The sequence below is a fragment of the Marmota flaviventris genome, chromosome 8, assembly GCF_047511675.1.
Source record: "Marmota flaviventris isolate mMarFla1 chromosome 8, mMarFla1.hap1, whole genome shotgun sequence".
In the NCBI taxonomy this organism is placed as follows: Eukaryota; Metazoa; Chordata; class Mammalia; order Rodentia; family Sciuridae; genus Marmota; species Marmota flaviventris.
Genome location: NC_092505.1, coordinates 17,280,221 through 17,292,316, shown reverse-complemented (window position 1 = coordinate 17,292,316; position 12,096 = coordinate 17,280,221). Strand labels below are relative to the sequence as shown.

The 12,096-nt window shown below is 33.0% G+C and overlaps 1 protein-coding gene across 5 annotated transcripts in view; it reads left to right on the top strand.

Moving 5' to 3' along the window:
• Gabpa (GA binding protein transcription factor subunit alpha) overlaps positions 1–12,096 on the top strand; it is a 33,406-nt gene that overhangs the window by 3,078 nt on the left and 18,232 nt on the right. For 3 of the 5 annotated variants that reach the window (XM_027929125.2, XM_027929124.2, XM_071615113.1), the window contains exons 2-5: positions 3,443–3,545; positions 6,902–7,046; positions 8,553–8,637; positions 10,690–10,935. In XM_027929125.2, coding sequence (XP_027784926.1) covers positions 3,469–3,545; positions 6,902–7,046; positions 8,553–8,637; positions 10,690–10,935 — 553 coding nt within the window. In that variant the 5' untranslated portion in view covers positions 3,443–3,468. Of the gene's footprint in view, positions 1–977; positions 1,519–3,442; positions 3,546–6,901; positions 7,047–8,552; positions 8,638–10,689; positions 10,936–12,096 lie in introns of those variants that run through there. The other 2 variants (XM_071615112.1, XM_071615111.1) reach the window with 2 other exon arrangements.

The window sequence follows — 12,096 nt, the reverse complement described above, 5'->3', positions numbered from 1 at the left end:
GGTGTTTGAAATATTTTTTCCAGAAATATCTTTTTCCATTCTTTTATGTATTGAACCTAATCTTTATATAATTAAATTTGATAAGGATGAACTGATTAGGTTACAGCTCTCATCCAGTCATTTCACACGTTAACACAGGAGTTTTTTGGGGGACACCACGTATCTAAACCGTAGCAGTTAATGTTTTGGGAATTTTAAGAAATGCTTTTCTGTCCTTAGACCACATTTAAAAAATGCTATTTCATTTTCTCTTTCACTTAAAACTTTAAGATACCTGAAATCCATTATTTATGGTTTGAAGTAATCGAAATCATTAATTTACTCAACACATTGTAATGGAGTGCCTACTAAGGACAAGATACTGTTCAAGTTACTTTGTATGATTTGTGAACAAATATACCTGCCCTTGTAAAGTTTATGGTGTTTTACAAAGAGTAGGTCTTTACTGGGTCATCACCTATTTTGCTCAGGGTGAATTCGACAAACTTTCAGATGGTACTAGTTACGGAATAGGCTTTACTTGGAAAAGGAAATTCTTTTCAGGTCAATATCAGTCAGAAAGGAAAACAAAGATTCGTCATCCTTTCATCATCCCAAAGAGTAACCAGCTGGAGTAGAGATAATGGAAGGACAGATATGATACAAGCTTATTTGAGTAGTAAATTCTACCCTCTGTTTATCCTTCTTGTGGTGTAAGTGTTAGAGCAACTTTAATAGTATGGGAAAAATTAGGTCTTTTTATACCAAGCAGTTTAGATTTGGGTGTCAGCTTTTTATAGATTGAAGTTGTCAGGAAACCAGCTATCTAGCAATTGGAGATATTGTGACCCTTTCTAAAGTAGAAAGGGAGATTATTATTTTCCTCCTGCTACTGTAACATTATACAAATATATTAACTTTAAAAGCTGCCAATTTATTATTTTACAGTTCTGGAGGTAAAAAGTCTGAAATGGAGCTCTGGAATTAAATCAGGTGTTGGCAGGGTTGTATTTTATAGCTTCTGTAGGAAAATCATTCCTTTCCTCTTCTAGTTTGTTTAGATGCTTCCTGCATCTCTTGGCTTATGGTGCCTGCCTTCCATCCTCAAAGCCAGTCACAGGTGACCAATTGAGTCCTGCTCCCATTGAGTCACCTTGGCTTCTCTTAAGTTTCCTTTTCTACTTTTAAAGATCTTCGTGATTTCACTGGGCTCACTTTTTAATCCAATTTAATCTGTATTTTAAAGTCAAGATTGATAATTTTTAATTCCACCTCCCACCTTAATTCTTTACCTTCATAATAGATTCCCAGGTTCCCAATCATTATTCCTAACCATAGAGGTGTTGGTTTCTTGAGACTTTGTCAGGCCCTTCCCACTTCAAAAAAGTAGAGGAAGTTCCTAGTCCATACAAACCAGTTTAAGTTCCTATGGTCATTTTTGGACAGTTCTGGTCTTTGTGCTTTAATGAAGATCCAATGGGAAGAAACAGTTCTGGTCTTTGTGCTTTAATGAAGATCCAATGGGAAGAAACAAAGTGTGTATGTATATATCATATATAGATAGATATACATACTATGGTATGTATAATAACGTATATGTACAAAATATATTAACATAATAAGCTAAAGGGCAAGTGCGCTGGTAAAGAAGGAAAAGGAGTAAATAAGAGACAGATAACAGAATTAAATGGGTATGGTCACTGAAAAGACAAGATTCAGCCAAGAAGACATTTGTGGGTATTAGGTTTCAGGCAATCTGAAAAATTGGAGCAAAGACCATAGGACTGCAAGAATCAAGAAAGTTCATGTGGGAGAGGGAATAGGAAATGGGAGATATATCATGTGGTGCCCTTGTTGGCTATTGTGAAATCTTTGGGTTGTACAGTAACTGGTACCTATCAAAGAAGTGCTGTGATTTAACTTCAGTTTTAAAAAGGATACAACTCTGACTGTTGTATTGACTGAGAATAGACTGTAGGGGGCAAGGCAGACAGAATTCTGTTAACATGCCATGGTAATATTCCAAGTAGCAGAAGGTGGTGGCTTTTGAATTAGTATATGCAGGACCCTGTATTAGAATAAGCCATAGTTTGGCCCCACCTTGAATAATGTGTGTTTAGGTTGATATATCTAAAATGACAATACAGAACCACAAGCAGTTTAGTTTCACTGACCTCTGAATAATTTTCATGTGATGGTGGGTTCAGAATAGAACTGTTCTATGTAAATACATTGCCTGATTCTCAGTAAATAATGGTTATCATTAACAGGAATGAATATTTGAATTCAGTTTGTCAAATATTGTTAACTGGGAGCACAGATTCCTTTGGAAGTGTTGGAATACCAGATTTAGGAGAGTGTTTCTTATAAGCAAAAGATTTGTATTTTTCAGATAAGGGAGTAAACTCCAAAACTAATTCTGAAGCTCTGTGAGATGATGATACATGGAATTCAAAGACAAATTTATTGATCCACACTGAGTAGTAGATCCTGGAATTTTTACCATTAGCACCTTAAAAATTAGCACAAGAAATGACAATATATGTAGCTGTTTTATGCAATACATTTTTCAAAAAAAATACAGTGCATTTTTAAATTATACTTTTGTAGCAATGGTCATTAAAGCAGTAGGTAATAATTTAACATGAAATAATTAAAAATTGAACTAATAGTTTAAAGCTATATCTGAAAAAACAACTTAAAAATTCTAGTGTATAATCAAGGCAATTATATGCACATCTATAATTTGTTAGTTTATTAAGTAATTTGTAACAAATCCTAGCTTCAGTTTATATTGGTACAGTGCTTTGCAAAAAATATTGCTAATCATCTACAGCTTTTAGCTGGGTGCAGTGGAACATGCCTGTAGTCTTAGTGGCTTGAGAGGCTAAGGCAGGAAGATTGAAAGTTCAAAGCCAGGCTCAGCAATTTAGCAAGGCCCTAAGCAACTCAGAGAGACCCTGTCTCTAAATAAAATATTTTTTAAAAAGCTGGGGGTGTTGCTCAGCGGTTAAGCACACCTGGGTTCAATCCCCAGTACCAAAAAAAGTACACAACTTTTAGCGAATCATTTGTGGTTTATTTCTTTGCTAAGCTTCAGGTTTGAATTTGAGTTGCTTTACATTTATAGTTAACATTATTTTGATTTTGAAGTAACATAAATTAACTTGCTCATTGAGATTGGGCCAAAAAACATTAAAATAAATCCAACAAAATAATGAAGTCATTATGTCAAACTAATAAACACCTTTAAACAAAAACTGAATTATAAATATCATTTATAAATAATATATAAATCATTTATATAAATATATAAATCATTTATATAAATATCATTTGTGGATTTTCTTTTATACGTAACAGTTACTCTTCTACTTGCACTCTGCTTTTATTTTAATTTGGTCTGTGCTTGTGTATTAGTTTATGCAGATAATTTTAAAGTGTCTTAAAATTTAACTTGCAGAACTGAGCTTTTGAAATACTTCAACCATGACTAAAAGAGAAGCTGAGGAGTTGATAGAAATTGAGATTGATGGAACAGAGAAAACAGAGTGCACAGAAGAAAGGTTGGTATTTTCTCAACTTACCATTTTTTGTGTATTATCAATATACCTAAGTTCCTTTAGGTTTTTCTTAAATGACATTAGCATCAATAGGGGATAATCTATTGCTGGTTTTACTACCACTTCTTTTTTCTTTTCTCTCTCTTTTTTTTTTTTTTTTCTTTTTTTGGAAAAAGAAGTTTTATTGCTTTGCTAGCAAAGAAGAAACACTAGGGACTGACTCCTGTCCCAGAGACTGTGATTCTGCCCATCCTGGGGTATTTAAAAAGGTGATTCTAAGGCTACATTTCTGGTGTTCTCTGGGAGTTGTAATTCACTTGTGAATTTGGGAGATAGTCATTTCTGAGATCTTCTGGTGCCATCCCCAAAATCTGAATTACTTCAGTCCTGTGGTGGGTGTGTACTCAGGATAGATAACTTTGCCTAGGATGGGGAATTAAGGTAATCCTGTTTCCCCTGAGGTTTGGGAATGGGAAAGATTAGGGAGAAGGAGGGAGAGAGAAAGAGAAAGAAACATTTTTAAAATTAAGTCACAGTGAAGGCAGCAAAGAGTATATTCAAAGCATAGTGAACTACATTATATTTCCACACTGTCAATTTTTATAGTCCATTTTTATGAAAATATGGACAGTGACATCTCCAAGCTACTTTCTTCTCAAAGAGAGCTAAGTTGTAGGAGAAGTGACCTAAAGTGCTTGTTCTCTGTTAGGTAGGGCATGAACAGCCTCAGGGCAATCCAGAGATCCTTGGTAGCAGTTGGCAGGTAACTGGACAAGGCATACTAGGGCATGTTGCTAAGACAACAATGAGCAAGGAGCAAAGCATTACTTTTTTGTAAGCAGTTAGCATACAAGTAATTAGTATTTTAGCCAGTCTCTGAAAACTATGAAGACAGTAACTCATAATCATATTAGTGAAAAACAGATCAAGTTTATGTATGTAGGAGGTTCAATAGATTTGTAAGTCTATGAGATCGGGCTCAAATGGACTCAGTGACTCTACAGTCCTTTGTGATAGCTATTATTAGGCATTCCCACATAAGAACCCTTCCTTTATAGCCTCCAGTTTTAACTATAAAAGGGTATAAATATTAGGGGGTGAAGATCATGGGAATCCTCTTGAAACCTGGCATGCATGTATGTTTTAAATGGACCTTTGCATCCAAGTCCATATAGCCTAAAGCATTTACTCTCTGGCGCTTTGCACATGTCTGTGTAGGAAATGCATAGTTACTTTGTTGACCTGTGTAAGAAGCAGTAGTTGCTACTCAGCTGTAGCAGATTGTTGCTTTGCAGAAATTGAGGCTGAGTGACATGGATCATCCATGTCTTATAAAGTAGGATTTCAGAAATCTGTCTTAGTTGGGGCACAGCATGCCTTAATCCCAGCTACCTGGGAGGCTGAGGCAGGAGAATCACAAGTTCAAGACCAGCCTCAGCAACTTAGCAAGACCCTGTCTCAAAAAGGACTGGGAATGTAGCTCAGTGGTAAAGTGTCCCGGGGTTCAGTCCCTAGTACCAAAAATTTTTAAAACTTTAAAAGACTTTAAAATTTGTCACCCAAACGAACAAACAACAACAAAAAATGGAGAGAGAAAATGGTAGCCTTGTATGCTATAACTGAGAAATTTGGTAAAATGCTTAATAGTCAAAATACCCATTTATTTCTTTATTAGTTCTAATCAGTTATACACGACAGTAGGCAGCTCATCGATTCATTGTACCCAAATGGAGCAGAATTTTTCACTTCTCTGGTTGTGCATAAAGTAGAGTCATACCATTTGTGCAATTATACATGTACCTAGGGTAATCATGTCTGTCTCATTCCACTGTCTTTCATACCCCTTTGCCCCATCCCCTTTGTCCCATCCAGAGTTATCACATGCCCCCCCCCCCCATAGTGGATTAGCATCCACTTATCAGAGATTTGGCCCCTGGATTTTTGAGTTGACTTATTTCGCTTAGCATGATATTCTCCAACTCTATCCATTTATCTGCAAATGCCATAATTTTATTCTGAAAGGCTGAGTAATATTCCATTGTGTGTATGTACCACCAGTTTCTTTACCCATTCATCTATTGAAGGGCATCTAGGTTGCTTACATAGTTTAACCAATGTGAATTGTGCGGTATAAACATTGAAGTGGCTGCATTACTGTAGTATGCTGTTTTTAACTCTTTAGGGTATAGACCAGGGAATGAGATAGCTGGGTCAACTGGTGGTTCCATTCCCAGATTTCCAAGGAATCTCCATACTACTTTCCGGATTGGTTGCACCAATTTACAGTCCCATCAGCAACGTACCAGTGTGCCTTTTCCCCACGTCCTCGCCAATACTTCTTTTTGCTTGTATTTTTGATAACTGCCATTCTGACTGGAGTAAGATGAAATCTTAAAGTAGTTTTGATTTGCATTTCTCTAATTACCAGAGCTGTTGAACGTTTTTTTCATAAATTTGTTAATCGATTGTATTTCGTCTTCTGAGAAGTGTCTGTTCAGCTCCTTAGCCCATTATTTATTGGTTGGGTTGTTTTTTTTTTTTTTAAACACCTAATATTTTTACTACTATTTTAAAATAAGTATTTTTTAAAAATAATTTTTTAAAAAAATTAGTATTCTCTTTTATAAACTAAGCATGTTTTAAGAAGAATTGTATATACATATATATACATACATATATATACATTCATTGAATATCACATTTTTCCTCATTATACTTGGAATTTGTGAAAATGGAACTTGACAAATTTTATAATATACTGTTTTGACAATTGCAAATGAAATTTAGATCAGTCAGTTTAGCAAGTATTCTTTGATGTCTGTCTTCCATTTGGCATCATATGAGAATTTACAAAAGATGTAGAATTACTTACCAAAGAGTTTAACCTTTTCTAATTCAAAGTGTGAAATACCAATACAAAAGAGTTATAAGAAAGTTTTAAGGACTTTAATTTTTTTAATATGGAATTATGCTGATTATAATCATTAATGTTCAGATTAAATTAAATGGAAATAAAGAGTGCTTTAAATTTCCATTTAGCTGTTAGGCAATGATAATTGGTGATATACAGTATGTTTGCTTTTTCTTCGGTGCAACCATTGAGCCACATCCCCAGCCCTATTTTGTATTTTATTTAGAGACAGGGTCTCACTGAGCTGCTTAGTGCCTCCCTGTTTCTGAGACTAACTTTGAACACAAAATCCTCCTGCTTCAGCTTCCTGAGCAACTGGGATTACAGGCATGCGCCACCACACCTGGCTAGAAATGAGTTTGGTATTGAATTTTGTTTTGAGCATATTGTTACTTTAATATCTAGGGTAACAATGTAATAACTAACTTTTGTATTCTTAAATATATAGCATTGTAGAACAGACCTACGCCCCAGCTGAATGTGTGAGCCAGGCCATAGACATCAATGAACCAATAGGGAATTTAAAGAAACTATTAGAACCAAGACTACAGTGTTCTTTGGATGCTCATGAAATTTGCCTGCAAGATATCCAGGTAATTTTTTTTCTTCTCCTCCTCCCCAATTATAAGAGCAGAATATATTGAGCTAAAAAATACTTGCAAAATGCTTCTGAATTATTCCATTTAACTTTTATATCAGTCTTTGAAATAACATTTATTCATATTCTAAAGAAATAGAAGTTGAGATATAAAGGGGTTAAACACAGTTACTTAGAATTGTAGAATGTGTATATATATACATAATTGTGTATATATAGTGTGTGTATATAGAGTATATATTGGTATATGTACAGCATGTAAACATATGTACATGTGTGTGTATATTAATATATATACATATATAAGTCTGAATTTTAGGAAATGTATTTATTCCATCAATGCTGTATCAACTGAATTATTCAAGTGAGAGAGATTTGAACCTTCGGTAATATGATATGCAGACACATGCAGATATACATTATTCAAGATAATTATAGTGAAAATCTCTTTTCAAGCTAGTGACAAAAAGTGTCTGAAAGTTATAATTACTTTTCTCATCAGCTGGTCATTGTGTGAAATACATTCACTCTACGAGATGTGAAGGAAAAAGAGCACCTAATGCTCACAGGAAGTATGATTAAAAATATTCATAGTTAGATTGAGTTGTAAGGCCATAATTTTTTAAATTTTATTAACTTTGTGGTCAGGGATTTAGAGTGAACCCTAATCTTCTGTTTATGGCATTGGTTACAAGGGAGATATAACATGAATGAATATATGAATAAATTTAGAAAATTGTTACCACTAATTGTTCACTCTTGCTTATCCATGACAGACATTGCATTATCTTATACTTTAAATACATCTATAGAATGAACAATTGCTTTTTGGCATTATTTAATGGCAATTGGTTACAAGGGAGATATAACATGAATGAATATATGAATAAATTTAGATAGTTGTTACCACTAATTGTTCACTCTTGCTTATCCATGACAGACATTGCATTATCTTATACTTTAAATACATCTATAGAATGAACAATTGTTTTTTGGCATTATTTAAGGTACCAACCTAGACTCTAGAGATAGAGAAAACTACCACTTAAAATAAATTTTGTGCCTGTAATTCCAGCAGCTCAGGAGGCTGAGGCAAGAGAATTGCGAGTTCAAAGCCAGTCTCAGCAACCTAGTAAAGCCCTCAGTAACTTAGCAAGACCTTGTTTCTAAATAAAATATTAAAAGGGCTGGGGGTGTTGCTCAGTGGTTAAGCACCTCTGGGTTCAATCCCTGGTGCCAAAAAATAAAACATAAAATAAAATTTAAAAAATAAATTTTGTGGTTTATGCTGTCCTCAGTTACTACCTCAAGTGGTTAAGATATTTTTAATTTTGACAAATAATGATATGACAACTTGGATAATTAAACATGTTCTTATAATTTAATTAGTATGCTCAGTAATTAAGTTCTGTTTCATATATGCATTTGTGCTAAACCAAAGGCAGGATCCTTAATCTGATGGTTTAGCTGAAATAATCTTACTCATTTTACTCATATTTAGCTGGATCCAGAGCGAAGTTTATTTGACCAAGGAGTAAAGACAGATGGAACTGTACAGCTTAGTGTACAGGTAATTTCTTACCAAGGTAAGTTAAAGTTTACATTATGTTTTTTTGATATGGTAACTCATTTTGTGAGTCATAGGTATTTCGATGGTGTTAAATGACTTAAAGTGAATTATAGCCAAATATTCTTGCAAGTGTGAAAGCTACCATTCTATTAACTTGGAACCATTCTGCCTTTTATAGTCAAAAAATGCCCTTTCTTGACTCATTTCCCAATAGAAGACTTAACAGCATTGAATCTAGAGTCTAAATCACATCTGGACTCTCATTGCAAGGAAATCGGGTCACTATAGTGTAGCACAGAGAGTTTGCAAAGGAAGTGGAGTGACCCAGGTAACCATATCTATCACAGTATTTTACTATTGTGCAAGTACATAAATTAAAAAAAGGAAAATAGAAGAAAATTTTTGGTAGGTTGAATATTGGGATTCCCGCCCCCAGAAGAAGTTGTATTTTTATTTGGTGTTTTTTGGGGATTTCTAATATAAATCTTTAAATTATTTAATCTCTGAACAAATATTGCTTGCAATTGTAGTCCACAAAGCATAGTTTTCTTTGGACTTTGAAAGTGATAGTTATTATTTCTGATACTTCATTCTTTCAGGATTGATTATTGGTTGCAAATAGAAAAATTCATCATTTTTATCTTTAAAAACTCAATAACCTCTCAATGCAGATTTTACAAAAAGTTGACTTACTTAAAGCCATAAAAGTGAAATTGGGATAAGGATGAGAGAATGAATCTTAGGAAAATACTTCTTTAAAATTCTAATTATTTTTATCATATATATTTGAAAAAGTGACTTTTGTATATCATCTAGTCAATGATAGTACATTTTTTTATAATACTAATTTTCATGAAGTATTTAAGTTGACTTTTGTTTTTCTTTCAAATTTGCATTTATTTTAATTCTAATGTAGATTATTATAACAGATTCCATAAGCTTTTGCTGTTAAATAGTATTGTAGTTTCTTAGCGCTGTCTTTTCAATATAGGTATTTGAGATTATTTTCATGTAGGGTTACTTTTTTCTATTTTGAATAAATAGAGTATATCTTATAGACAATCATGTAGACACCACTAAACAAAATAGCTCTCTTTATGGTATAATTTCTTAGCTTAATTCTAATTTCTGAAACATATTTAGGCATTTTTATTTGGGGTAGATGTGCATGGAAGAGTCTCTGAATTAATAAATTATTTAACTCATCTTTATTTTTTATCTTTTTCACAGAAATTACAGTTCTTAATACCTTTAAATTAGGGTTTAAGTATCTTCTGAATTTGAGTTTTTCTTCATTTAGTTGAAAATGAAAATTAGAATTTAATGGTGTGAACTTAATTTAACAAAGTCAGCATGGTTTTTATACATGTTCTTTATACTTTATAAAAAAGAGCAGAGTCGGTAATTTTAATGTGTTTAGAATTTTTTTTTTTTTAAATCTTAGGGTGTATTGCTACTCAACATTTAAATTCTCCCTAGTTTAATTTTTATTTTTTATTCTATATTGATACTTTTTATTCATTAATTTTTTATTGTAGTTAAAAACTGGTACTTTTTTCTTTTCTAATGATGTTTGCAGATAAGACATGTATGTGTATATGTTTTAATTATTGTAGACAAGTTGTAAAACAGGTTAAAGAATTCTTGAATACCATTCACCCAGATTCCTCAAATGTTCATTTTTGTCTCACTTGCTTTTTTTCTTTTCCCCACACATATTGTTTTTTTCAACTATTTAATTACAAATTGTAGACACAATCACTTTTTGTTCCTAAGTTCATCACTAGTGTGTGTTTTCTTAAAATCAAGGATTCTTTTATGTAATCATCGTACAGTTATCAACATCAGGAAATTAACATTGATCCAGAACTGTTATGACAAAAGTTCTACTGATTTGTATTTATTGTTAATAGGGATCTATTAAATTCTCTAGGTATATTGCTAAAAATATATTTTTTAAATTTTTTCCTCTCCTTTGGGAACATGTAAACTAAATTTCAAATTTTTGTGCCTTGTGTGTTATCATCTAAATTTAAATTTATATATTTTTTTAAAATTTACTGTTAAGGAATTGAACCAAAACTTAACATCCTTGAAATTGTTAAAACTGCGGAAACTGTTGAAGTCGTAATTGATCCAGATGCCCACCATGCTGAAGCAGAAGCACATCTTGTTGAAGAAGCCCAAGTGATAACTCTTGATGGTACAAAACACATCACAACCATTTCAGATGAAACTTCAGAACAAGTGACAAGATGGGCTGCTGCACTGGAAGGTTATAGGAAAGAACAGGAACGCCTTGGGATTCCCTATGGTAATTAAACTTATAATAATTTGTTAGGTAGACTAATAAGAATTAGTTTGACATAGAGAACATTAGGGTAAGTTTTAATCTATTTTAATTGTAGATTTTGTAAAAAGAACGTTGATTTCTCTCTCTCCGTTTTGAACTGTAGCACACTTAAGCGTGTATGATGAATGAATATTGGTGCTGGGAATACAAAAAAGTATAAAACAAAATTTCTGCCTTTAGCATATTCACAGTATAGTTGAAAAGAAAGATGAAAATAGGTAATTGTTATGAAAGGCAATATTAAAGCTGTCAATAGCTTATAGAAACACAGTAAGCTATTAGAATCTCAAAGGAATCATAGTGGCCTGAGAAAAAACTGGGGAAGATTTTTTTTATAGACAAAATATTTTGTAGAAAAGGACATTGGAGGCCAGAAACATTGGGTATAAAGCTTAAGCCTGGTAGCATTAATTAAAAAAAGGGCTTCCGGTGTAGTTTAGCAGTAAAGTGCTCCTGGCTTTAATCCCTAGTACTGAGAAAGAAAGAAGGAGGGAGGGAGGAAAAGAACAAGAAAGAGAAGGAGAGAAAGGAAAGGGAAGGAAATAATGCTAGGACTAAGATGAGAGTGTGAGTACAGAGTGGGGAGATTCAAGGATTAAGTGATTGGGGCAATAATCTTGATAAAAATCAGTTGCATTTTCATTATATGTGTAATGAATGCTTTCATGTATATGTGTGCCATGGTGTTAAAAACTGGGCTCGTGATGGTGCATGAGGAGACAGAGCATACTTTTAAGATCCTTGTTGGGAAAGTAGGGAAGTCTGATATGGAGTAGCAGCTTAGCGCCACTTCTTCATTTGTTGTGTGTTGACAGATACATATGTGTATTGTGTATGTATTGACATGTGTGTATAGTTTTTATGCTAATTTTTTTCAGTATTTCACATTAAACTACTGAGTATGAAATTCACATTAATGTGATACATATTATTTAGAAGACTAGCCAAAATCAGTCAATATTTATTCTTTTATTAACTACAAATGTTTAAAACATGTGGAGATTGATTGTTTTTCTTCCAGTTTGAATAATTTTTTTAAAAAACAGATTCATGCTTTTGGCCTTCAAAATTTTCAGATACTAACATTTTAAATGTTACATATACACACAAAAAAAAAGTTAT